The sequence below is a fragment of the Amphiprion ocellaris genome, chromosome 10 (assembly GCF_022539595.1).
Source record: "Amphiprion ocellaris isolate individual 3 ecotype Okinawa chromosome 10, ASM2253959v1, whole genome shotgun sequence".
In the NCBI taxonomy this organism is placed as follows: Eukaryota; Metazoa; Chordata; class Actinopteri; family Pomacentridae; genus Amphiprion; species Amphiprion ocellaris.
The window spans coordinates 28,928,044-28,956,026 of NC_072775.1; the positions used below are offsets into that span (position 1 = coordinate 28,928,044).

The 27,983-nt window shown below is 38.5% G+C and overlaps 2 protein-coding genes across 3 annotated transcripts; one reads left to right on the forward strand and one right to left on the reverse strand.

The window, feature by feature from the left end:
- Window positions 1-88: 88 nt before the first annotated feature.
- LOC111564911 (uncharacterized) lies at window positions 89-9,011 on the forward strand. Of its 2 annotated transcripts, XM_035945728.2 has the most exons (7): window positions 89-1,634; window positions 2,686-2,988; window positions 3,073-3,357; window positions 4,058-4,171; window positions 4,806-4,849; window positions 5,091-5,298; window positions 7,508-7,643. In XM_035945728.2, the coding sequence occupies exons 1-6, from the start codon at window positions 1,574-1,576 to the stop codon at window positions 5,253-5,255; spliced, it is 972 nt and encodes a 323-aa protein (XP_035801621.1). In that variant the 5' UTR covers window positions 89-1,573; the 3' UTR covers window positions 5,256-5,298; window positions 7,508-7,643. The 2 variants fall into 2 exon arrangements, with proteins under 2 accessions (XP_035801621.1, XP_023120548.2); XM_023264780.3 differs by lacking the exon at window positions 5,091-5,298 and having other exon boundaries at window positions 112-1,634; window positions 7,508-9,011.
- A 252-nt stretch (window positions 9,012-9,263) lies between these two features.
- LOC111564915 (uncharacterized) lies at window positions 9,264-13,140 on the reverse strand. Its single transcript, XM_023264784.3, has 4 exons — window positions 13,046-13,140; window positions 11,825-12,121; window positions 11,456-11,740; window positions 9,264-10,359 (listed from the first exon to the last, which is right to left on the reverse strand). The coding sequence occupies exons 1-4, from the start codon at window positions 13,092-13,094 to the stop codon at window positions 10,208-10,210; spliced, it is 783 nt and encodes a 260-aa protein (XP_023120552.1). The 5' UTR covers window positions 13,095-13,140; the 3' UTR covers window positions 9,264-10,207.
- Window positions 13,141-27,983: the final 14,843 nt, after the last annotated feature.

The window sequence follows — 27,983 nt, forward strand, 5'->3', positions numbered from 1 at the left end:
GTGTGTGTATGATTCACTTCCTTCACTTCCTGTTAGCCTTTTAGCACTCCCTTGTGTATTGGTGTAAATATTAGTTTTGTAGTATACAAGTATTGTTGTATTTAAAATATTGCTTTTGGTGGTCTTTTGTCATCCTGCATTTGAGCCTCTGACCTGCTCCGTAACAATAAGACTCACTAATGCAAAGCTGAACCACACTGCATTTGGTGTAAACATGAGATAAAATAAAAATATTACAAAATAATAGAATGGATCAGTAATTTAAAAGGAGTGGAGTACGGTGTGCCTCTTATTTCCTACTCTGCCCTTTAGCCAAACCAGACAGGGTATACAGTGTAAGAAGACCACCCCACCATATTTGCCCTTCTTACCAGTAGATATAGTCATTTATATTTTAGGTATTTTCTTGGATGATAGTTACTAATCTTTAAATAGTTTCAAGATATTTTTTCTTGTGGGTGGAAATCAAACGAAGCATTTCTTAAGCAAGATCATATAATCGTCTGACAGCACAAAATAAATCTCTGTGGTATTTTAACAGAATATACAAACATTTATTTACTGTTAACACAAGAGTCCTGTGGATGGTTATTTATTCATTTGAACAAAAAATAGCAAACTTTTTCTGTAATATGTAAGAGAGTAGCACATTTAAGGAAGAATGTTAGCTTTGCTAATGATATTTTTCTGATAAATGATGTGCTTTACCATCTAGTACACCATTGTAATAACTAACCAGCAGTAAAAACTTTATGTACCTAAATGACTACCTACCTGACTTAATGTTAAGCTAATATTGTTCTTATTAATGTTATTACAATATTAGCTTGAGGTAATGCTAGCTAGCTGGAATTATTTACTACTGTCGACAAAGGAACCCTGCTAATTTAATATTATTTTTATGTCAGAAATTTAAAAGGTCCCTCAATTGTAAATTAATTGCCAATATTTAAAACATTTTTTTAAAAAATCCAAAATAATTTCTGCATGTGTTATTTAACTTTCATGTTACATTTAAAGAGCAAGCAATGTCAAAATTGAAAATATGATTAATCATCTGGGTAAATAAGTTTGTATTGCTCAAGGTGACTTTATTGTTTGTTTTTGACGTTTTTGGTTGACTTTGGACTCTTATTGTTTTCCTGCTGCTGTGCTTTTGTTTATATGAACTGGGGTTTGTCAGTTGACCATGTCTGCACTTTGGGTCCTCTTTCTGTATTACATGGCAGTCTGCAAAAATTAGAAGCTGCTAGAACACAGCTGTCAGTGTCCACAGTCAAATGTTTTTTTACATCGACATGTGCTGAGAGACTGCCATGCAAGAGGGAAGCTCTTCCTCTAGCAACACCTGAAAGCTCAACTAGAGTTTGCAACTGATCACACTGACGAAAAAAAGTTTTAGAGGAAAGTCCTATGATCAGATGAAACAAAAATTGAGCTATTTGGCCACAATGACCCAAATAATGTTTGGAGGAGAGAAGGGGAGACCCCCATTCAAACAGGAAGGGAAGTGTTTGCACATTTGACTATATGATATGTGTCTTACTTCCTTGTTTCTTCATAGAGTGTTACGATGGCGCGCATTGCATTTTTATGGGCTGTTGTTCTGGTATCTATTCTGGTATTTATGCAAGGTAAAGACTTATTTTTTTCTACTAATGTTTAAACACTTGCTGTATTTTATGTTTAAAATGTGGTTGATGTCACATTTAAATGTTTTGTTTGAAAGACACAGTAAGTAAAATGGATGAAGTACATGACAGGAAGCCAAAGCAGCTTGTACAAGAAACTGATTAAACTGCTGTGTGACGATGAACACACCAAGACTGGGTTTTAATTTATCATCAGTAAGTTACTGTCTCTATTCTGGTTGTTTAACAAGGAAAAATTCTTGAATTGGTTTCTCAAGAATGCTTGAATAAGAAGACAAAATAATATTGCTATTATTATTCATTTTAATTTCATTATTTGATTTTGTACGTTTTTTTGGTCAGGTTGAAAACACACAGACTTCATAATGTCATAGGGAACTCGTTATCCAACCGCTGACACATTTGCATGTCTGTCAACATGACATCAAATATTAACTAGAAGTTCTGTTTTTTTTAGTTGCATCCACTATTCACTTTACTTTTAGCTCTGTGTCAGGCGCTGTGTCGAAATCAGGCCTGTTTTATTTCTCTTTGCCTTCTGTGTTTATGCCAAATTATGAGGAAAGAACTTAAACAATTATATGTTATTTTCTTGATTCTCTCTTGTCGTTTTCAAAGCTGAGTCTACACAAAATAGAAGCAATAAATTGCAGGTTTTGGCTATAGAGACAATTAGTGGAATCAGTTTTTTGTCTCTATTATTCTCTTAAGCAGCACAAAGTATCAGGTCAGACACACTGAGTTTGAAGCTGCCACAGAGCACATGCTGATTTACTTTTCACAGCTCTGAAACTGTTGCAGCAATTCTAGACAAGCTTAATGCACATTTTAAACAAAACTATTAAAGCTAGTTTTCAAAAGGGAGGTGGCTCAAAAAGAGGCAATCATTGAAGAGGAAACAAAGATAGGATCTGCATTGTTTAAACTGATCATCAGAAATTATTTAGAAATGAGGTACAGAAATTAAGCATTGACAAAACACTATATATTGTGCTGGTTTTTCATTAATATTATGTGTATCCTTTCTTTACAGGGTCCAGTGCTGTGACTCGTGTGTTTGTGCAGAAGGGAAAAGATGTTCTTCTGGAAGTCCCAATATCTTTTGCTCCTCAAAAAAGGGATATCCTTACGTGGAGATTTAATGCAATCAACACTTTAGTAAGATTTTTTCCTCCGGCAGAACCAGATATCTTTGATGATTACGTTGGAAGGGTTTCTGTGACAAATTACTCTGTGAAACTGAAGAATTTACAAGCAGTCGACAGTGGAGTTTATGATGCACGAGTGTCAGGGGCTACAGAACGAACACTGGTTGAATACAACATCGCAGTTCAAGGTAAGTTTCTTAACATTTCAGACTCTTTAGTAGAGTAACTGCTGCCATGTTTCTGAAACATTTCACACTAACTTTCCTCCACAGATGCAGTGTCTCCAGTTAAGCTAAATGTGGACTCTGTGTTAAGCAGCTCAGACTCCTGTATCGTCAATGCAACCTGCAGCACATCGGACTCTGATATCAGCAGCAGTTTTAGATGTGTTAATCAAACCTGCGATCAGGACGGAGGAGAACAATCAAAGACCACAAACTCTGGTGCTTTTCTCAGTATTTACTTGTGGAATGCATCGATCTTCTGCACCCACAGCAACCAGGTCAGCTGGACCAAAGACAAGAAAGAGATTCAAGATTTCTGCCTCCAACCTGCTGGTAAATTGAACAAACTAAACAATTAAGCCTTTCTCAAACTAGATCCTGGTAAGACTGGAAGGCAAACAATCAATGCACACGCTAGATTTATCACAATAATAATAACAATAATAATATTAACATAATGAACTGTTACTTTTCCATTGACTTTTGGATGGCTGGTAGTTTGAAAGTGTGTCAGTCTGGCTCCACTCATTAGGCTTTAGTTGATCATATTCAACTAGTGATCCCATCAGAGCAGGTTTGCTACCAAGAAAATTGTATTCTAACTTTGTCTCCAAGAAATTGTGTTTGTTTAAAAATAACTTGCATTGGTTTAATGGAAAATCAGTGAATGTATAGATGTGCCAGCACAGCAGTTGTGAGTTTTTTTTCTTCCCATGACTATTAAGCAACAAAGAAAACATACAGGCTAAAAACTCCTACAACTGCTCAGAAATTCTGTCTGCACCTAACTGAACCAACACTTTCAGTGTGAGCCATATGTTACCTGGATTTCAAACCAGACAAACATGATGGCTCTTCAGAAACACTAAATATTTTACAGAAATGTTTCTGAAAAGATTTCAGGCTTGAAAAAAAGCGGTGCAGTTACAGAATTTTTCAAGTTCAGACCTCCTAGATGGGATGCTACAGAAGCACACTCTTAGTTATGTTGCATGACTTAAACCAGGCATAATTTTCTTTCTTTCTTTCACAGAGTATGCTCAATCTCCTACCAACGGCATTGCCATTGGTTTTGGGACTGTGAGTGGGGTTGTCTTCATATTAGCTGTTGCAGTCGCTGGACTTCATCGTCGAAAGAGAAGACAATGTAAGTAAGTCCAAGTGTGCAAAAGCTGCAAAATCCCACTATTTACTGCACGTAGGAATTCTATGTTCTATGAAAAGCTCATCTGCTCCATCCAACAATCATGTTTGTGCTATAATGCAATTCAGTTCAAATTGTATAAACAATCTCAGACCTTTCAGGAAATCCCAGCGGATCTTTTTTTTTCGACCACACTGTATTCTGTAACTAAAACCTCCTATATGCAATTTTTTTTTATTGTGGTTATAATATAGCTCTCACATTTACCTGACACCAAAGTGGAATTTAGAAACAAAAAATCGGAATTGGTCTAGTTTTTGTGCTGCTTTCAGACCATTTATTTCCAGTATGAGTTTATGAGCTGTGATCACAGGGGGGATGAAAAAGGGATTTCTATATGCATTGCTGTTTGAAGCACTTAAAAAAATCTACTTCTAGGATTCACCAACATCATAAAACAACAAATTCCAGGTATTGGGCAGTAAATCATGCTCTAATGTGAGGATGGATTTACGTAGACATACACAGAATTGAAACTGGATGTAGGCAGTGATAAAATAATGTAAAGGTGCAGAAAGTAGAAAGAGTAAATTAGAAGTCATGTCAAATCATACATGTTTTTATGTCTGACCTGCAGATGACACAGAGAACCATGAAAATACAATCTATGCAACTCCTCAGGTAACTATCTTTTTATTTATTTATTAACAAATATCATACCATTCACCCAAATGTACCTTTGTTGAGCAGTTTGTGATTGACTTGCAAAAACAGTCAAAGTGAAGAAACTTTTTCAGATTTAAAAGCAGGGGCTTCACTGTATAGATATGCTGTGTGAACATGTGCAAACACACATTTGCTATGCATGTCAACCTCCAAACAATTTTATATTTTAAATCATACATTTTCTGTATATCACCAGGATTCCTTACAAAGCTGCATCAGTCGCTGTTCCTGCTTTGGCTTTTTCTTCTGCCTGCCCTGTGCTTCTGTCCCTGATCGTGCTGCTTCCTTGTGCTCGGATGCTTTGGATCCAATGAACTTGTTGAATTTCCAGATGCACCACAACCCATCTAGCCAGACTTAGTCCTGAAGTCCTACTAAAACCGCAACATGTTTCTTTATGCTGGGTATATGTTGTCACACTGCTGAATGTCCTTTATGTGCATTTTTCCCAATATTTTGAGTTATTATTAGAAACAAAATTTTCAGTTTTAGGAGCAGGTGACTTAATAAAAGTGTGTTTCCATTTGCAAAGCTTCAAATATATGTTAGAAATGGTGCACATTTCTCAAAACTGCAACAGTCTCATTTACATTCAGCTAAAGGTGTTTATGCACATCACATCATCTCGGTTTTATTTTCTTCTACCTTTGCATCTGTTTTTTGCGCTAACTTCAGGAAATGCAACCTACATGTGATTTCTTTGGAAGTCGCTCTCGCTCTACTGAGCCAAAGGTTTTGTGCCTCTGCATATTCCCTTTACGGGAAAATGTGCCACCTAAATGGAAATAAATCTTTCATTAATATAGATAAGAAAATATTATGATCAAAATACTTTGGACAAATCTGCCCTATAGTCCTGAACAAAAGTTTACATGTACTTGTAAACACCATGTAACTCATGGTCGTCCTGAGTTTTCCATGACTTCAGAGTCTTTGTCCCAAACAATTATAATGCATTTTGGTTTTTTCATAGACTTATTATATGTCTTTTATATGACAAAATGTGGTGGGTCAAAAATATACATACAGCAACTTGATTTACCAGTTTTGGTGATGTAGACAGTTGTGTTAATTAATATTTCTTAGAGATATGGCCTCTTAACATCTTGTGAGTCAATACAATTGACTACAGCTGCTGACTCCTCTGAGCCAATTGCCAATTTGACTTTATACTCTGAGGCTGTTTTGCTGCCAGGCATACTAGTGCTTCAAACAAAGAAAATTACCTCCATATTCTTCAGGAAACATTGTTGTGACAAACAGGCACGTGTTTCAAGGACTCCAACATAGAAACTTTTCAAGGTGATAGTAAATTAGTTAGTACTAGTTGCATAGTAAATTCTGCAAAAGAATATGCTTCTTTTTTTGCTTGTGTTTATTTTGTAGTGTGCTGTGCTTTCTCTTGGCTAAGAAATTAATTTTAATTCCACACAGTTTATTTGATTGTGACACAGCAAAGCCGTGTCACACCTTACTCTACTCTTAATGAACAACTGTAGATTTTGTAAGATGGACGTAGCCCCCAGGTTTGAAAAGTGAAGCAGTTCTAAAGTGCCTTAAAACTGCATTCTGTCAAACAGCCAGCAGGGGGCAACTCCTCTGGTTTCAAAATGTCAGAGTTTTTAGAGGGCTAGGAGAAAATGACCCAACTTCCTGTTTGATTTGTAACACGTTTTTTGAAGTTTTTTTGGTTTTAACTGCTAGTCTTAAGTCTCTTTTGCAGTAAGATGTCTATTTAGGAAATTATGATCCCATTTAGAGTTTAAAAGATGATAAAGCAGGGTTTGTTTCAGGGCGAGGCTATAAAATGATTGAAAAGTTACTACACTATGAGTATGTAGTGTCCTTGAATCACACCGCATACACGGATCAGTCGTAACATTATGGCTACCTGAATATATTTTGTGTTGGTCTCCTTTATGCTGCCAAAGCTCCTCTGACCTAGTGGAACATGGACACAGGACTTCTAGGAATGTCTTGTGGCACTGGGATGGTGGCAGTGAATTCTGTGGGTCCTGTGGGTTGCAGGGTGGGACCTACCTAGATCAGGCTTATCCTGGCACATCCGACAGATGCTCAATAAGATTTGGATCTGGGGAGTTTGAAACCCCGGTGAACACCTTAGCTCTCTCATGTTCCCCGGGCCACTCCTGAACAGTTTTTGCGGTGTGTTGGGGTGTATTGTCCTGCTGAGGATGGCAACTGGCATCAAGAACTGCTGTTGCCTTGGGGGTTAGGGGGATGCTTGACCTGCAATGTTTAGGTGGGTGGTACATGTCAAACATCGATGTTATTCACTTCACCTATCAGTGGTCAGTATGTTGTGGCTGATCGGTGTATATCATCTCATAGCATCTTATATCCAGTCTATGTAAGCAACACATACAAGTGTGTTTTAAAGCAATTTTATGCATTTTTGATGAAAAAATACAAATTTATTGTGACGTTACAAAGATCAGAGTTTTCACATCTGTAGTCCAAGATCTAGAAAACTGCAGTTTTTGAAGGATACGGGTGATCTGCTGTGAATGGAACTCTTGAAAATTAAATGTACAATCAGTAAAAATGGCAAAGGGTATTTCCCAAAAATGTGATCTGTAATTTATTTTCCAGGTTGAAACTACCCAAACTCGGGATGAGAGTCCACCCAGTGATGCTTCCTGTGTGTCTCCAACGTCCACCTACAGCTTGGTAGGGCTTCACTCTAGACCTGCTGAGGCAAGAGACAACCCACTGCCAGAGAGTCTGTATACTACAGTAGATAAGCCAGCCAAGATAGAGAAGCCAGCCAGGCCCTGCAAAAATCTTCAGGAACTGTAGTTTGCATACCAGTCTCATCAGTTTCCTGTTTGCTTCTTGTACTGTAACACATTTATTGCTGCCTAACGGGGTTTTGTTTGGAGTTAATAGTTTTGTACACAGCTATGAATGTCAGGCTGTAGCATGGATAAAGAAAAAAAAAACATTATTTTGATGGACTGGGTCGACATGTTATTGTTGGTAATGGCATCAACTTAATATTGTGTGTAGCTTAAAGTCAAATTTATCTGTTAGTTGATTTAAAACTTAATTGAAGTTGACATAACTTAATGAAATCGACTCGACAACCTAAATTTTCTTCACCTTAACATGCATAGAAAATTTCAAATAGTTAGGACTGGTCTTTAAACATACCTTGCATTGTTAAGGAGAAACTAATTCCCTTTGCTTAACGTACTTTGTTGATTGAATTTAATTTTCTTAGAAACTGAAAAAGGTTGATGCAAACTGCTGTGTTTTCTTGAGCCCAAATATTACATTTTAGAGTGGAGCACTGAAAAAAATCATTTGCCAATACAGTATTTGGTTGAATGGTAACCAGGGAAGTAAAAGGTCCTTATGGAACAATACAGAAGTTTCAGGTTGGGAACCTGACTGCAGTAACCACCTCTCAAAAGATGTACACATTTTTGAAATACAGTGGAGGGATTGCAAGACAGTGAATTTAATGTGGAGGACAATGGACAATGTGATGCTTCTGTATTCTACAAGAAACAATTTACAGTTTGGAGATGTAGCTTTGAAGTGTTTATACCGTTATCTGCAGTGTTTTCTGTATTTCTTATTGTAGCTCCTATTTTTTTTTTAAAATCTTTGTTGTTTAATATATTTTCTGAATGTGTTTTATGGATTTTAGTTTACAGATTGTATTACTGCAAACAAAGAATTTCATCAGAGTCCTATGCTACCTGTCAAAAGTTTGGACACACCTTCTCATTCAACGGTTTTTATTTATTTGTATTAGTTTCTACATTGTAGATTAATACTGAAGATTGACACTTTTTGTTTACAACATAATTCCACGTGTATTCTTTTATAGTTTTGATGTCTTCAGTATTAATCTACAATGTAGAAAATAATTAAATAAAAACCATTGAATGATAAAGTGTGTCCAAACTTTTGACTGGTCCTGTATATTTCAATTCTGTACTTGTACAGTGTCTAAAAGCCTGAATTAACTTATTTTGTCATGGCAGCAGTTGCTGAAACTCAACAAGTTTGTGCTGCAATGTTTTAGCTGTTTTGAAAATATGGATTAAAAGAGGTATATTTTTGCTGGAACCAGCTTTAAACTTTTCAAAGTCATCCTTGTGGTTTTTTGAGTTTAGATTTCATTCAAGAATTCCTTTTAGTTGAATGTCATTTATGAATTGTCAGCTGAGGATCATTCCTCAAACTTCATGGTAACAATCAATAACCTGGGAGTCTAATCAAATAACCAAGGATCTAAAATAAAGTTTACTGATAAAAACAAAGCAGAAAACATGGTTAAAAATACCAAAGCTTTCATTTTCATTGTCTGAAATGGCACCAAGAAAAGGCTGATAAGGGGACCTGTGGAAGTCGAAACCAACATGATTTTAGATTAACATTTAGAAGAACATATAACTTTGCTTTGTCAGAAAGACAAAGCAAAACCAACATATGACTGAAAAAGAGTTGCATGAAAGTTTATCTTTATTTGCAGACAGAAGGAAAACTTAGCTGTGATCTCATCGCAAAAGTCAACATATAAAGTCAACATTGTAGAAAAAAACAAAAACTATAAAAACAAAAATCTAGCAGAAAGACTGGCAGAAAAACAGCACTCTTTCTGGTATAAAAAAAGAAAAAAACTGTGGAAAAAACAGTGGAACACTGTAATGTTGAAAACTAAAATCTAAAAAAAAACATTAAATAAAAATTGAAATTCATGACATATCTGTAGTATACTGAAATATATTTAGCTGAAATCTACACAGTAAAACTGTAATTTCATGGTCAGACATTGTAACAGAAGGAATTACTCTGTAAAAATACAGATTTTGAGTGAAAATTATTTACAAGTTTTAATACTGGTACAAATTTTTATTTGCACAGAGAACACAGTAATGAATAAAACAATGAAGAATACTCAGTGTTGGCATCATTCTGCTACAACATGCCCTGTGGAGTTTTATATAAAGAAACAATATTCATATTACTAAACTGTTGCTTGTCCAGTTGTGTTGAAAATATCCCTGAAGCAAACTACTCATCAAAGTGTTGCATGTATTTACTTCCTCATAAAACATTTGCAATTACCAATTACTTATTCCTCAAACATATTAAATCCTGCAATGTAACTTCTGCCTTTTTTGGTGCAGCACTGCATTTCCTGTGTATGATACAAACTACTAACGGAAGAACTCAATAAAAAAAGTCCTGCTAGTAGTGATAAAGCAATAAAGGGCAGATCAAATGTTAAGGTTTCAAAATGAAATTCTGTTCCTCTAAAGCCAATGATCCACACAGTTACATGTAAGATTGGTAAGTAGAGAACTGTTTGTTTATTTTTGCTTCTTGCACTTCTCCATGAGGTGGACGCTGATAATGGCAGAAACCATGATGATCAGACCGACTGAGATCACGACCATCTTCACCAGACAGATGGAGGGACTCTGAAACTGAAAAAATCAAAATAGCACAATCAAACTATAGCTTATAAACTGTTAACTCCTCTTACTGTATGGAGATAGAAAATACTGTCATATTTCAAAATACAAGCGATGCCTAGTCATGTCATCATTTAATGTGCCTTTAATTAAAACTTGTGTACTGTCTATTTTTTTCCCACTTTCAAACCAAAAAAGTTATGGTGTTGTGATTCAGTCTGCCTGCTAAAGGCCAGTGATAATCAAATAGCTTTGTCAAACTTGTAGTCCGAATCACTTCTTAATCAGATATTGGTGTCTTTGGAAACATTTTCAAGAAAGAGTCTTGAAACAGTCTTCAGAGTCTGATGTGAATAATGTTTGTTCAATGCAGAGGCTGTAAGGACAAACAAGAGAAAAATCTCAAGCCTAACCCTAACCCTACTAACCCTAACCCTAACCCTACTAACCCTAACCCTACTAACCCTAACCCTAACCTTACTAACCCTAACCTTACTAACCCTAACCTTAATCTCAAGATTTTAACTGACGACAGAAAGTGTTGCATCGTCTTATAGACTTCTGCAAACTTCTTCTGAATGCTCCTCCTTTGTCTGGAAAACCACAACCCATCCTTCTTAAAAACCAATCAGCATATTCAGAGCGTGTGATGTTATCATGTCAAAGTTTAACCACCTCCCTTTCTTAAAAAATCAACCCCTCCTCCCCTTCCACAGCTACTCTTGGCTTTCCCCCGTTTTTCTTTTTGTTTATCTCAATAGCCCTTAGTTTCACCTCACACACAGAGAGCTTATGCTTCAGAATTTGCCGTCTTGTATCGGTTTCCATTGACTGGCAGTTTACACAGGATTGTTCAGTGTAGTCATGAATTCAGTTTATATGTCATGTTGTCCAATCTTATCATTGTTTGTGCTTGAGACTGATTTAAACATCCTATTTTCCAAGTTTTAACATTTATTCAATCTCAAAATCCCACATCACAAGTCACATTGAAAACTTATTTACAAGGACATTTCAAATGTTTATGTATTAAATACAAGTTAACTGCAATAAATTTAACTCCAGCTGTTGATTATTGTCAGGAAATTGTTCCGTTTGTTCGTCTTACCAGCAGGTTGGAGGCAGAAATCCTGAATCTCTATCATGTTTTCAGTCCAGCTGACCTGGTTGCTGTGGTTGCAGAAGATCAATACATCTGACAGGTAAATACGTAGAGAAGCTCCAGAGTTTGTGGTCTCTGATTGTTCTCCTCCGTCCTGATTGCAGGTTTTATGAACACATCTGAAAGTGCTGCTTAAGTCGGACTCTGCTGTGCTGCAGGTTGCAATGATGATACAAGAGTCTGAGCTGCTTAACACAGAGTCCACATTTAGCTTAACTGGAGACACTGCATCTGTAGAGGAATGTTCGTGTGAAATGTTTCAGAAACATGGCAGCAGTTACTCTACTAAAGAGTGTGAAATGTTAAGAAACTTACTTTGAACTGCGATGTTGTATTCAACCAGTTTTCGTTCTGTAGCCCCTGACACTCGTGCATCATAAACTCCACTGTCGGCTGTTTGTAAATTCTTCAGTTTCACAGAGTAATTTGTCAGAAAAGAAATGCTTTCTTTGAAGATTTCTGGATTTCTCCCAGAAATAAGTCTTACTAAACTGCTTGTTTGATTGAATCTCCAGAACAGAATATCAGTTTCCTTAAGAACAACATTTTCCCTGACTTCCAGAAGAACATCTTTTCCCTTCTGCACAAACACACGAGTCACAGCACTGGACCCTGTAAAGAAAGGATACACATAATATTAATGAAAAACCAGCACAATATATAGTGTTTTGTCAATGCTGAATTTCTGTACCTCATTTCTAAATAATTTCTGATGATCAGTTTAAACAATGCAGAACCTATCTTTGTCTCCTTTTCAATGATTGCCTCTTTTTGAGCCATCTCCCTTATGATAAATAGCTTTAATAGTTTTGATATTACGTGTTTAAAATGTGCGTTAAGCTCATCTGGAATTGCTGCAACAGTTTCAGAGCTGTGAAAAGTAAATCAGCATGTGCTCTGTGGCAGCCTCAAACTCAGTGTGTCTGACCTGATACTTTGTGCTGCTTAAGAGAAGAATAACAACAAAATGATCCCACGAACTCAGTTTCACAGAGTAATTTGTCAAAGAAACCCTTCCAGCATAATCATTAGAGATTTTTGGTTTGGTGTCAGGAAAACATTTTTCTAAAATGTTGTTTTGATTGAATGTCCAGATCAGAACATTGTTTTGTGCAAGAAGAACATTTTCCACTTCTGTACAGCCACATAAGTCACAGCACTGGACCCTGTAAAAACAGTTGACATCATAACAGAACTAAATTCAACCATCTGTGTTTTTTCAGGTAATTCTGAACATGCAGTAAATTTTTGAACATTGACCAGGACAAACACTGCTGTTGACCCTCTAAAGAAAAATATGAAGAAATAACTTCTTGCTCCGTCTGGATCACAGTGATGCTTCCTTTGTGACTTGTATTTGGTCTTGAAATGTTTTAAGTCTCAAATTTCTGTGAATCCTGTAAGATAAAAGCTGAAGCAACTTTATGTGTTGGTCAGTTCTTCCTCTGGTGATCCATTTTTTAATCAGAATAAAAAAGCATGTATCATTACTGTAGCTGCTGATAGCATAGTAATTAGATGGTGTTCTTATCTTACCTGGTGTCTGAATGCAGAGAAGCAGCCCAGCTGTCACAAAGAAAGACATTTTAGTCTCAAGCTGATCTGACTCCAAACCACAGAAGTGTGAAGTGTTCAGGTTCAGCAATAGCACTACAGAGTTCAAGTCATCTCACAGATAGGTGTTTCCTGTTTAAACCACACAGAGTTTAGCTCTCATGCAAAAGTGAACACATGATTTTCCAAACAAGGCTCTGTTTACTGCTTCAAACCTGTTGATAAAAGCAGAAATGATTTCTACATTTTATCAAGGAAGCAGTCTGGAGAGTAAATGTATGAAAAGACAATAAACAAGAGTCACATTATGTGCTTTAGCAACTCTTACAGGCTTATTCTTTGAATAAATAATGGCACCATTCTTATGATTTCTTTTTATTCACTTGAGGAGAGTTACTTCTTAAGTACAGTACATAAAATCCGAAAAGTACTGTGTTGAAGTTCATACCATAATAGGTGACAGTTGAGCTCACGTGAGTGGCTCTCTGCACTTGAGGTGATGACCGCTTCTCTTCTAGTAGGTCTATGTTCAACACCTCAGATGTCTCTGAATGTAACAAGAAGCAGCGCAATTGCAGAACTATAAAGTCAGTTTTTTGGTTCTTTATGAAGTTCCTCTAAAGCCAACCCACCACACAGTTACATGCAAGAATGGTGAATAGAGAACTGTTTATTTTTGCTTCTTGCACTTCTCCATGAGGTGGACACTGACGATGGCAGAAACCATGATGATCAGACCAACTGAGAACACAACCGTCTTCACCAGACAGATGGAGAGACTCTGAAACTGCAAAAATCAAAACAGCACAATCAAACTATAACTAATAATCCGTTAACTCCTCTTACTGTATGTAGATAGTAATTTGTAAACAGTGAAGCTTATTCAAATGCCGTCATATTTCAAAATACAAGCAATGCCTAGTCATGTCATCATTTAATGTGCCTTTAATTAAAACCCTAACCCTAACATTATGACCACCTGCCTAATATTATGTTGGTCCCACTTTTGCTGCCAAAGCAGCCCTGACTCATCGAGGCATGGACTCCACTAGACCCCTGAAGGTGTGCTGTGCTATCTAGCACCAAGATCTTAGCAGCACATGTTTTAAGTCCTGGAAGTTTCGAGGTGAGGCCTCCATGGATCAGACTTGTTTGTCCAGCAAATTCCACAGATGCTCGATTGGATTGAGATCTGGGAAATTTGGAGGTCAAATTAACACCTCAAACTGGTTGTTGTGTTCCTCAAAACATTCCTGAACCACTGCCGCTTTATGGCATGGCACATTATTCTCTGAAGGAGGCTACAGCCATCAGGGAATACCATTTCCATGAAAGGGTGAACATGGCCTGCAACAATGCAGATAGTACATGTCAAAGTAACATCCACATGGATGACTGGACCCATGGTTTTGCAGCAGAACATTGCCCAAAACCTCTGCCTCTGCTAGCTTGCTTTCTTCCCATAGTGCATCTTGGTGCCATGTGTTCACCAGGTAAGCAATGCACCCGGCCATCCATGTGATGTAAAAGAAAACATGATTCATCAGACCAGATCACCTTCTTCCATTGCTCCATGGTCCAGCTCTGATGCTCACGTGTCCATTGTTGATCTTTCAACGCTGCACAGAGGTCAGCATTTGCACCCTGACTGGCCTGCAGCAATGCAGCCTCATAGGCAACAAACTGCGATGCACTGTGTTTTCTGACACCTTTCTATCAGAACCAGCATTAATTTCTCCTGCAATCTGAGCAGCTATAGCTCATCTGTTGGATCGGAGCCCACTGGTCAGCCTCCTTCCCCACATGCATCAGTGAGCCTTGGCCATCCATGACCCTGTCACCAGTTCACCACCATTCCTTCCTTAGACCACTTTTGATAGATACTGACCACTGCAGACCAGGACCACCTCACAAGAGCTGCAGTTTTGAAGATGCTCTGACCCAGTTGTCTAGCCATCACAATTTGGCCCTTGTCAAATTCGCTCAAATATTTTGCTTGCCCATTTCTCCTGCTTCTAATAAAATGTTCTCTTGCTGCCTAATATATCTATCCCACTAACAGGTGCCATGATGAAGAGATAATCAGTGTTATTCACTGATAATCAGTGTTATCGGGCATAACATTATGACAGTGGCCATAATGTTATGCCTGATTGGTGTATATGGCCCATATAGATGTTTGCATTCTTTGGTTGTTGGGAACTTTAAAATGCTAATGGCTAAAACACATTTGTTTTGGAATTTCTTTCATCTCTTCTTTTTACAATTTTAGTTTTATAAGCATAGAAATACAAACAGGTGATACACGAAAAGAGAAACCTAAAGCCTGACCCCTACAGTGGGAGGATCTGGTGCCTCTGTTATGCTGTGGGAGTCATTTTCCTGGTAGGGTTTGGTTCAACTTGGTTTAGTTCCAAAGATGAAAAATTTTTATCCCGATGAGAGTCATCTCTTCAGGCCACAACGGGCCTTTACAGTTACCAGATCTCAACCCAATAAAACACTGATGGTGGATTTTGGATTACCATTATCGAAACAGCAACTGAGGAAATATGTTTTAGAGGAATGGGGTTCATCTCTCAGCAGAGTTTGAGAGATATGGAGAATCAAAACCACACAAATGAGACACAAAACAACACAAATAGGACACAAAACTACAGCTACAGATATATAGTTTTTTATTAGTAAGTCTAGGTACAGTATTAAACCGTAAACCTTATATTTTATAATATTCTTGTAGAGTTTTATAATATTTTTGTAGAGTGCTGCAATCAATTATACAGTACAGTTTTGCTGAAGTCTATTTACAACCTCAACTTCCACCTCATCAGAATGAAGAACATCCTCAGAGAGGAAGCCTCTGATAATCATCATCACTGGCTGATGATTAGATTCAGGTTTTTGTAACGTTCTTTTTGCTTCTAGCTGCAAAACATTATAGTTGTTTAAATTTTTAGCAGAGTAACCCACAGGTGCTGCTCTGCTCAAGACTCAAGACCAAAGTCTGCTGTTAAAACAGACTCCAACTGTTGTCCGTGTTGATTTTTTTTACCAGCTGAATTCACATGACATTTGCCTGATTTATTGTTGTGTTTTACACACAGCACGGAGAGAATCTGTTCTGCTGCAACACTGGCCCAGGCTATTGTTTAGTGTCTAATTTTTGTCAATGTTTTGTCTAGTCTTTGTCGTTTTGTGTTGTTTTGTGTTCTATTTGTTTTATTTGGTGCCTGGTGTTTGCCGTTGTATGTCTCATTTGTGTCGTTTTGTATCTCATTTTTGTCTTTTTTTGGTCTCGTTTGTGTCGTTTTGTGTTGTTTTGTGTCTCATTTTGTGTCTCATTTTATGTCTAGTTTGTTGTGTGTAATTTTGTGTTGTTTTGTGTAATTTTGTGTTGTTTTGTCATATTTGTGTTGTTCTGTCTGATTTTCATTGTGTCTCATTTGTGTCTGTTCTTCTTGTTTTATGTCTAGTTTGTGTCATTTTGTGTTGTTTTGTGTCTTGTTTCTATTTTTTTGTGTCTCATTTCTGTTGTATTTTTGTCAGATTTGTGTTATTTTATTGTTTCGTTTTGTGTCTAATTTGTCATTCTGTGATGTTTGGGGTTCTATTTGTGTCATTTTGTGTCTAGTTTGTGTCATTTTGTGTTGTTCATTTGTGGTTTTTACCATTTTATGTCTCATTTGTGTCTGTTCTTTGTCGTTCTGTCTAGTTCATGTCATTTTGTGTCTCATTTTATGTTGTTTTATGTCATGTTTCTATTGCTTTGTGTTTCATTTCTGTTGTATTTTTGTCTGATTTGTGTTGTTTTAATGTCTCATTTTGTGTCTACTCTGTCGTTTTGTGTAATTTTGTGTCCAGTTTGTCATTTTGTATTGTTTTGCATCTTGTTTGTTGTTGTTTTGTGTCTGGTTTTTGTTGTTCTGTGTCTCATTTATGTCAATTTGTGTCTTTTCTTTGTCGCTTTGAGTTGTTTTGTGTTGTTTTTATGTCTTGTTTGCATTGTTTGTGTCCCATTGTTGTCTTTTTTTGTCTGGTTCGTCTTGTTTTTTGTCTTGTTTGTTTATTCAGTTCACAATGTCAGTTTTTACAGCAGATTGCTGTTAATAGTTATCCTTGTCTTTGACTCCTAAAACTTAATCCTATTTTAGAAAAACTGTAGACTACTGTTAGAATTTGTCTGTATTTTCATTCTTCCAATTGTTTTCAGTCTTAATTTTGTATCACATACCAGCTGAATTCACATTTGCCTGATTTATTGTTGAATTGCATGTACAGCATGGAGAGAATCCGTTCTGCTGTGACATTGGCTCGGCCTTCTTGTTTCTTGAGCTTTTGGATGACACAGTGGTTACAGTATAAAGGTTTTTCCTTTGAGGAGCCCACTGTGAATCCTTTTACTCTGATTTGCAGCGATGGGAACGAGAAGACGCCAAATCTGTCCGACAAACAATGACAGATTTGGCTTTGGTGCATCATCTGCATTCTGATGACTTACAAGTCACTCATAATCTTTCCTGATCCACGATCCACAGACCTCAAACCCACGAAGCCGAGGAACAAATCTCTCTTCACTTCATTCCAGGTAGGAATGCCAGCGCGATTCTCTCCAACACAAATCGACAGTGTTTGCGTCTCTCTTGCCAATTTACAGCGTTTGGCGCTCTCACAGAAATCCGTCTACGTATTCACACGAGTTTCAGGAGGTAGTTTATTAGAAGAACTGAAAGCAACGACGCAGTGATCAAAGCCAGACTTCTTCTTCTGTCAAAGCCTGGATGTCAACCAGAGCAAACCGGAGAGTCTGTCACCTGATCAGATATATCTCTGCATCCTTAAAGTCTCTTTGAAAGAACAGCATTAACACTGACGAAGAATAATCTGCCAACACTCCTCACTGATCAGCCTGGGATTTTTAGACCATGACTCAAATAATCCAGCTTCAAATAGAGACAGAACGCAACTTGGATCCTTTTCTGAATGCATTTGTGTTTTGAATCGCTGATAAACTATGTACAGGGATCCTCATTGTCATCCGCTTAACATATTCATGTCAGATTTGTTTAATATTTTGTTGCTTTTTTCAGGTACATACAAGATACAAGGTGTCGCACTGGCCTTTAACCCACCTGCTATGACCTAGGTTTTTAATATGTATGTTGTAATTACTTTTAATTTGCACATTTTGTCACTCTTGTATATTCTGTTGATTTTACCTATATTATATTTTATATATTTTTTATCTTATTTCATTTTACCTTTACTTTATACCCTAATATTCTGTGTTGTCTTATAGGTTTACCCCTTTATTGAATATCCATGCTACTGTAACAATTTAATTTCCCTTTGGGGATTAATGAAATCATCTAAGTCTAAGCCTAATGCAACTATTTATCTACATGTCTCTAGATCTGCGGTTGCTCTGCTTTTTGTTTGCTCTGTTTTTGTTGTTTTTATGGGCTTATGTTGATTTTCTATGTAAAGAACTGGGGATGTTGAGAAAGTTCTTCTATAACCTCCTGAGACCCGGCCCATTCATTTATGTCCTGTGTATTCAATTTTTGTTTTTGATGTATCTTTTGACTCAGTTAAGCTACCCTACTAAATCCTGATGTGCTCAATAGAAGACATCCCGGTCTTTCCAATGACATCTCATGCGACTGGGTGGAACTTTGCTTTCACGTTGAAACAAAATGGACACTACAGCAAAATGCGCTTGCCAGGAAATGGTAAATGGTAATCATATGTTTCCTTGTTTATGAACATGTCAGGAATTATAAATTGGGGTCAGAGTTCAGTTAAATTTTGTCAGGAAAAATAAGAGCCCCTTTATATTCATAAATTCAGCTGTAATGGACATGAGAACGATTTAATATATTTTCCATGAAAGTAATTAAATAGTTGTTCATAACTATGTTTCATTCAACCCCTTAAATTCTACACTATTGTTATTTGATTTAGTTTCTTAAAATTTCATTACAAAGTGGATTGAAATGTTTTCTTGTCAGCCTATTTTGATTTTGAAGTGTTGCTGTTATTTTTATGGTAAAATTGTTCTGTTGTCCACTGTAGTGGACATGCTGTAAAATTTAAAAGATTTTTTATAAAATTCTAAATTGTGAGTTGTTGTTTTAGATCCAAAAACGCAGGAATTCACAAAAAAAATTACATTGAAAGATGCCTTTTCCCCCTGGTTCTTGGGAGAATAATATGTCCCCACAGTGTTACAAAGATATTATCAAAAAGAAATTAGTGTTTTAGAACAAAGTTCTGGGACCTTCAATCAAACTTAGTGCTTAAAACAGAACTTTGCAGAACTTTTTTTTTTTTTAAATTCCAGCTGGAATGTTTAAAAAACACAGAATATTTATGTTTAAAAATTCTCATTTACTTCTAAATATATTTAATTTCTCTGCAGTTAAAAGGTATTGATCGGTTGGCATGAAATAAGTGCCTTAAACAAATGTCAAACTAAAATCCTGTCATTGGCAACAGGCTACCGAAAACCAGCCAGTCTAGGCCTAATTTGTAATCAAGTCTTGTCCCGGGTGTCTGTCTCCATGCTGCTGTCCCTGACCCAGCAGACCACATCAGTACAGTCACACCAAGGACGCCTATTACGAGTCACATTATCCTCTCGTTGGGTAATAAATAATTGCCTACATCCTAATTTACTCCTCCAGTCCTTCTCCCTTCTCTCTCTCTCTCTCTCTCTCTCTCTCTCTCGCTCTCTCTCTCTCTCGCTCTCTCTCTCTCTCTCGCTCTCTCTCTCTCTCGCTCTCTCTCTCTCTCTCGCTCTCTCTCTCTCTCTCTCTCGCTCTCTCTCTCTCTCGCTCTCTCTCTCTCTCTCTCGCTCTCTCTCTCTCTCTCGCTCTCTCTCTCTCGCTCTCTCTCTCTCTCTCTCTCTCTCTCTCTCTCTCTCTCTCTCTCTCTCTCTCTGCTCTGCCACCACAAGATGGCGACAACGTCAAGGGATAAAAAATAAATCAAAAAAGCCACTTGAGAACTTCTCTGCCTCCAGACACAAAGCCAGTGACATCATCTGCAGAGGGACAGAGGATGTACGAAGGACAAATGTCTTGAAACGCATTACATCATTCCCCACTAATATGATAATATATCTTGAGCGATGCTAGGCATGAGTAGGGCCCGTAATACATACAACGGCCACTTCACATGTGAACAAGGGGATAAAATGGAAGTGTTGCTGGAGTGAGGAGGGGGAAAGGTCCATGCTGGGAGTGCAGCGCTGAAGGTTATTTCAGACATTATTTCTCAATGAGAGCAGGAGGAGAGAGGAGCTGATAATCATTGTTACACACTGAGCAAAAAGCATAAAAAGAAAAGAAGAAGAAGCCACCCGTCTATCTTTTCTGTCCTTCTTTTATCTGCTGTCATTTCTTTCTTTTTGAGAGAAATGAGAGGAGAAGATGGGTGCAGAGGGGGAGAAGAAGTTAAAGAAAAAAATAATGCAGAAAGGAAATGAGTTAGACGTCTCCTTAGACGAGAAGGTTTAAAGGGAGAGCTGAGGAGTTACAGCCAAATCTGAAAGGATGTGATAAGAGATGATAGATGGTGACAAAAGGTCGACGGAGGAGAGGAAAAGCAGAAAGGAAAGGACAAAGATGAAGGTATGGAAAGTTGTAGTGATGTAAGAGGGACTGACAATGTGATGCAGCAGAGATGAAAACAGAGGAGAGGAGGACAAAAATATACAGAGAAGCAGGAGAGAGGAGAGAAATGAAGAGGACAGAGGAGTTTGGTGAGAGAGGATGACAAGGAGGAGGAAGAGGAGAGGAGGAGGACAGATGAAAAAGACAAGAAAGGAGAGGAGAAGGTTTGAGATCTGAGAGAAGAACTCAAAATGGAGAAGACAGGATGAGAGAACACAGAAGAGGAAAAGGAAATAGTTGAAGATGAGGAGATGTGAAGGAGGAAGATAGAGGAGAAGGCATCTGAGGGATGAGAGGATGACAGAAATGATGAAAGGACGACACAGACCAGGAAGAAGAAGAAGAAGAAGAAGTAGAGAATGAAATCTGGAGATATTAAAGAAGAGGTGGATAAAAGAGGACAACTGAGTATTTTAGAGAAGATAGACTCAACAATCAAAATTTGGACTTAAACTTAACATTGCACTGTAAAAATGAATATATTTAAACAGTTTTTCAGTAATTTTTTTAATGATTAAATGTTACTGTTTTTTTTAAAATTACAGACAAAAATGCGTAAAATCATTGAAAAAAATATAAAAATTTACATATAATCCATAACACAAACATCAAAAAAGGACCAAAACTGTTCATAATGTCCATTTCAAAGTTCTACGTTTATATTAATTATAATTTGGTTGTTTACAATGCTTGGCCACACAATTTTTACTGTATTTAAATCAGCAAAAATATTGTATTTGTTTTTTATTTGTATTTGCTGTTATTTATGGAAACCCCCACCCTGGACTCTCTGCAGTTTGCCTATCAGGCCCACATTGGTGTGGATGATGCTGTCATCTACCTGCTGCAGCGTGCTAACTCACACCTGGATAGTGTTAAAGGCTCTGTGAGAATCCTGTTTTTTGATTTCTCTAGTGCCTTTAACACTATTCAGCCCTTTCTGATGAGTGACAAGCTGCTCAGGATGGGTGTCAGCTCCTCCACTGTCTCCTGGATTACTGACTACCTGTCTGGCAGACCCCAGCAGGTGCAGCTGGGGGACACCCTGTCTGATACTGTGGTCAGTAATGTAGGAGCTCCCCAGGGCACTGTCCTGTCTCCTTTCCTGCTGACCTCAACTCGGGATGTTGTGAATCGGTGGAAGGAATACTTCGAAGACCTCCTCAATCCCACTGACACGTCTTCTGATTCAGAAGCGGGGCCTGGGGTCTCGGGCGTAGATTCTCCCATCTCTGGGGTCGAAGTCGCTGAGGTAGTTAAAAAGCTCCTCGGTGGCAGGGCCCCGGGTGTGGATGAGATCCGCCCGGAGTGCCTCAAGGCCCTGGATGTTGTGGGGCTGTCCTGGTTGACACGTCTCTGCAACATCGCGTGGACATCCGGGGCAGTGCCTCTGAATTGGCAGACTGGGGTGGTGGTCCCTCTTTTCAAAAAGGGGGACCGGAGGGTGTGTTCCAACTATAGGGGGATCACACTCCTCAGCCTCCCCGGGAAGGTCTATTCAGGGGTACTGGAGAGGAGGGTCCGCCGGATAGTCAAACCACGGATTCAGGAGGAGCAATGTGGTTTTCGTCCCGGCCGTGGAACTGTGGACCAGCTCTACACCCTCAGCAGGGTCCTTGAGGGTGCATGGGAGTTTGCCCAACCAGTCCACATGTGTTTTGTGGATCTGGAGAAGGCTTTCGACCGTGTCCCTCGGGGAATCCTCTGGGGAGTGCTCCGGGAGTACGGGGTAACAGACCACCTAATACAGGCTGTCCGTTCCCTGTATGACCGGTGCCAGAGCTTGGTCCGCATCTCTGGCAATAAGTCGAACTCGTTTCCAGTGAGAGTTGGACTCCACCAGGGCTGCCCTTTGTCACCGATTCTGTTCATAATTTTTATGGACAGAATATCTAGGCGCAGTCAGGGTGTTGAGGGAGTCCGGTTTGGTGACCTCAGGATTCCGTCACTGCTTTTCGCGGATGATGTGGTCCTGTTGGCTTCATCATGCCAGGACCTCCAACTCTCACTGGATCGGTTCGCAGCCGAGTGTGAAGCAGTTGGGATGAGGATCATCACCTCCAAATCCGAGTCCATGGTCCTCAGCCGGAAAAGGGTGGAGTGCACTCTCTGGGTCAGGGATGAGGTCCTGCCCCAAGTGGAGGAGTTTAAGTACCTCGGGGTCTTGTTCACGAGTGAGGGAAGGATGGCGCAAGAGATCGATCGGCGGATTGCTACAGCATCCGCATTAATGCGGGCGCTGTACAGGTCCGTCGTGGTAAAGAGGGAGCTGAGCCGAAAGGCAAAGCTCTCAATTTACCGGTCGATCTACGTTCCTACCCTCACCTATGGTCACGAGCTTTGGGTAGTGACCGAAAGAACAAGATCGCGGGTACAAGCGGCTGAAATGAATTTCCTCCGCAGGGTGGCTGGGCTCTCCCTTAGAGATAGGGTGAGAAGCTTGGCCATCCGGGAGGATCTCAGAGTAGAGCCGCTGCTCCTCCGCGTAGAGAGGAGCCAGATGAGGTGGCTCGGGCATCTAATTAGGATGCCCCCCGGACGCCTCCCCGGTGAGGTGTTTAGGGCACGTCCCACTGGGAGGAGGCCCCGGGGAAGACCCAGGACACGCTGGAGAGATATGTCTCCCAGCTGGCCTGGGAATGCCTTGGGGTCTCCCGGGAGGAGCTAGATGATGTGGCCAGGGAGAGGGAGGTCTGGGCTTCCCTCCTAAAGCTGCTACCCTTGCGACCCGACTCGGACCAGCGGTAGAAGATGGATGGATGGATGGATGGATGGAAGTCTGCAAACATATAGCTTTTGTTTTTTAAAACTTGTATTTGCTGTTATTTATGAAAAAAATTTGTAAACTGAGGCTTGAAAAATGGTAAGTAATTTTTTAAATTATGTTACAGATTTTCCCTGTTTTGTTAAATTATAGATAATAAAAAAAGTTTTAAAAAAACAAAACTGAAAAAATTTTTCCACATCCAAAATTTGTATTTTTAATAATTGGAATTCTAAGTTAATTTGACAGTGTTTGACCATTTTAAAAAGGCTATTTTTACTGCGTTAAAGTCTGCAAACATAGTTTTTTAAAAAAATTTTTTTAAATGTCACAGCCAGGGTTTTGGCCGATTTCCAAGTTTTATAAAACAATACTGCCGAAACTTTGTCAACATCCAAAATCTGTATTTTTTATTAATTGTAATTAATTTTAACTGCTATTTTTTGAAGGAAAAAATAAGTATATTAAGGTCTGGAATATGGTAAATAATTTTTAATAAAGTGTTTTAAAAAAAGAGGAAGAATCTGTAAAACAAAGCTTCAAAATAATTCACCATATTTCGATCATGTCATTTTTTATACTTTGCTAGTACTGTGATCGTGATATTCATGCCAATAAAGCCTCTTGAAATGAATTGAAATGAGACTAAAGGAGAACAGCGAGGAGGTGAAGAGCAACAGAAGGAAAAGATGTTAGAGGCATTCAGAGACAAGAGGTTAGAGCTGCACATGAAAAGACGGTGAAAGAGTGAGAAAAGAAAGGATGTAAGATCTGTTGTATAGGACTAGATGCTGATATCCCTTCTTGCATACATGAGACACCTAAGACTCTGTGGGATGGTCACGTGAGTGAGGGCATCCTCTGGGCTTTGGGTTATCAAGTGGGCACCCTCCTTCATCGATGTTTTGCTGATAGGTCCACGACACTTCCAGAGGGTTCAGCAGTGAATCCCAGTGTCCGAGGTTCACCACCTAGATGCTGTCTACTCACCTGAAGGCACAGATGGAGTCCTTTCTCTTCATCCACAGACACTGACTTCCATCTCCCGGAGAAGCCTGGATGTCGAGGTGGCTACGAATCAGCCTCGCTAATTTGCATCGGCAGCAAGCTCCGTATACCTCAGCTTCTTGCGCTCATAGGCCTCCTCTACTGAGCTCTCCCAGGGCACTGTGAGCTCAATGATGTAGACATGCCTCAGCGAAGCTGACCATAGCACTAGGTCTGGTCGCAGGTTGGTTGATGTTGATTTCACACCTGAAATCAACATCAACCAACGTGCGACCAGAAGCAGAGCTTTTGGTCCAGGTCTACTAGCATCCTCCAATCACAGGCCCCTCCCAACTGCCCAGATTCTGGGCAGTTGACTGGGGCCCGCCCAAGAGGACCCTGACCCACCTGTTTCTTGTCTTCAGGTCGAAGTGGGCGGAAGGCTGGAGATGCAACACTCACGTGCTGCATCTCCAGCACTACTGCCAGACGCTTCAGCACCTGGTTGTGCCGCCAGGTGTGACAGCCTTGAGCAAGGCTGGTCTTGTAGCCCACTAAGATGTGTTTGAGTGTAGCTGGAGTCGGGCAGAGTGAGCATGTAGGGTCTTCACCATACCATTGGTTGAGGTTCTTGGGTGACGGAAGGACATCATAGACCACTTTGATGGTGAAGCTTGCTCTAAACATCTCCGTATCCCACACCTCGTCAAGAGATCTTCCTCTTTTCCACTCCTTCCCATGTCATCTACTGCCCTTGTGTTGCCTGCGCGATGGCTTTTGCGAACCTAACAGAGAAAAACTAAATGGTTTGAGGAGAGAGTGATGAAGGATGAGAGAAAGGAAGGATGTTGAGAGAAATGAGGAGAAAGTTACATGTGAACAGAAGTGACAAGACGAAGGAGAGAAGAATGGAAGTCTGCTTTAAAAAGCTAGGTTTTAAAATAGATTTAGCTCTAATTTTTGAACAATTTGCTGTTATTTTGACATATTTTTGCCCTGTTTTCTGAATTATAGAACTAGTTAAAAAGAAAAAGTATATATTAACATGTTAACCCTAAAAATAAGAAGAATAAAACAAACCAAAATTGTAAATAATGCGCACATCAAAAATCTTTGTTACAAATGATAAATTGTTCTTTTACAATATTTTTACTGTAGAATTACAGTATTTTATTGTATTTAAATCAGCAAAAATATCATTGTTTTTCCCATATTTGGAAGAAAATGTAGATCAATATATTATTTGTTTTTATATTTATTTATTATATAAAAAATGTAAAGTTTTTGGGGTTTTTTACAGATTTGTTCTACTTTTGATAAAAATGTGTTCTTGGATTGTAAAATTACACTATTTTGAGACTTTTTTTAACAAAAAAAAATCTTTTTTTAACAGATATTTGCTATTATTTGAAAGAAAATGTATATATGTGAAGGACTGAAAGTAATAAATAAAAACATCATTCATTTTTTGAATGTATGACTTTAAAGTTTCACTGCATTACTGTCTTAAAATCAGCTATTTAATGATTTAAAAAAATACTGTTACAGCAAATATCTATTTGCTGTAACAACACACCCTTATAGGAGGAAATGAAAGTAGCTCTTTCATGACAGCGGGAGCAAGACAGTTTAAAACTACAATATATATAGTAGAAGAAGATGAGAAAAACAGAATAAGAGTCAGGAGAAGAGGAGGAGAAATTAATTTTTTAAAAAGGGATCGACTGCAGATGTTTGTTTTGAGCTCCACCGTTTCACATTCAGTTACATATATTCTTGTGTTGCTAAACATAGACTCACTTTCCATGTTGACATGAGAAACTGTCACAACCACTGTTTGACTGCAGTCATTCATGGTTTGACCTAAATAAACAGCAGCGTGAGCTGCACAAACTGCATTTCAATAAAATCTACATACTTTTAGCCACATTCTAGAGTCTCATTTACATGAAACAAAACCAACTCTCAAGTTCAGGTGTGTGCAGGTGAAATGAAAAAAGCTTCTGCCAGTGTTCTTATGAAACTGTGTCTTCTTTTATTGTCTCTAACACTGTGAAAAAATAATTACATAGAATTTGAAAAAAAAAAGCCAACAGAAATAAACCAAAAAACAGGAAAAAAAGAAAATTTTCAGTAATATCTTGCATGTTTTGTACATTTTTTTTCCCACGAACAAAAAGGAACCCAACAAGAACATAACACACGTGAGCAATATATAGGGATAAAAATAAGGACTTAAATGGAGAATATATATGCTTGTTCGAACACACACACTGATCCTCTCTTTGTCGTGATGCGTGGCCCCACTTTTTTTTTTGAGTGCAATATGGATTCCTTCTCTCATGTACTGATTGTTGTCATTATATGCTCACAACAATTGATTGATGTTGTTCACTCGTGCAGCTGTTCCGGCTCAGCAGCTGGATTTAGTCATGACCTGAAGCCACGTGACGTCTCCTTCACTCTGTCTCACCAGCTGTCCTGCTTCCTGCTAGGGTTTGACTGATGTACAGTTTTGGAAAGTTACTCCAAAATGCCACATGTAGCCCTCATTATTCCCTCCTAATCTTTAAAGCATCGTGGGAATACAAGATACAGACACAGTACTGTAATGGAGCGCCTCGTTTCAGCAGTTTAGATTTTTAAACCTTCAGATTTTTTAGCAGCAAAGTTTGTTGGACTCCTCCTCCTCTAACGGGGCAACTTTAAATGGTGTCAGGGGCAACTTTGGACACTTCAGACGGAGGTAGACGAAAGTTTAGCTCAGGTTGCTGAAGCGCAGATGTCCTAAAACCCAGGAAAGAGCAGGAAGGAGCCACTAACGTTTTGCTAACCATCTGTTTCTTAGCATAACCTGTAGCTCCACAAAACGCCTTGACTTGAAGTAACACTGTATTAGGTTGCTACTGTAGGTTTTAAGCTTGTAAACTACCCTCGACTGAAGTTAGAGCAGTTGAGCAACTTGCACTGTTTTCCTTTTGTTTCTGAAAGACAGAAAAGTCACTTCTTTGGAAGCTGAGTATCGCTCTTCCTACAGCCGGACTAATTACGATTGCTTAGCTCTGAAGGTTTTAGTATTCTGTTTCAATAGTGGCTAATATCTGTTTGGAAGCTGCTTCATTTTGTTCCATTTAGTCCTAACCAACAAGTGTAATGTCATTTCCTTCAAAAGCACAAAACTGTGATTATAGGACTGTTTCTGACACATTTAAATCTGCCCATGAGTTTAAAGCTACTATAAAGGCAAATTATGATATAGAATTAATCTCTTTGAACCCCAAAACCTGCTTGCGGATTTGAAGGGCAAGTTATGTTTGAAAAATAGCCAAAATTCTATCATTTGTCACAGTAGGAACTACTTCGCTGGATTTTTAACGTTTCAACAATACTTGAGTGCATTATGTGTTCTAAGTTGTTCTGCTGGGAAAATTAACCAAATTTAGGCTTTAAATTGTTATATTTTGTCAAATTCATTTTATTCTACGTCTCATTTAAA

Excerpts from the sequence above, each read along its gene's own strand:
- LOC111564915 (XM_023264784.3), bottom strand. The coding sequence starts at position 13,094 with ATGTCTTTCTTTGTGACAGCTGGGCTGCTTCTCTGCATTCAGACACCA. Across the intron at positions 11,741-11,824 it reads ATACAACATCGCAGTTCAAA|ATGCAGTGTCTCCAGTTAAG; the intron begins GTAAGTTTCTTA and ends ATTCCTCTACAG. Across the intron at positions 10,360-11,455 it reads TTTCTGCCTCCAACCTGCTG|TTTCAGAGTCCCTCCATCTG; the intron begins GTAAGACGAACA and ends TGATTTTTTCAG.
- LOC111564911 (XM_023264780.3), top strand. The coding sequence starts at position 1,574 with ATGGCGCGCATTGCATTTTTATGGGCTGTTGTTCTGGTATCTATTCTG. Across the intron at positions 3,358-4,057 it reads TTTCTGCCTCCAACCTGCTG|AGTATGCTCAATCTCCTACC; the intron begins GTAAATTGAACA and ends TTTCTTTCACAG. Across the intron at positions 4,172-4,805 it reads TCGTCGAAAGAGAAGACAAT|ATGACACAGAGAACCATGAA; the intron begins GTAAGTAAGTCC and ends TCTGACCTGCAG.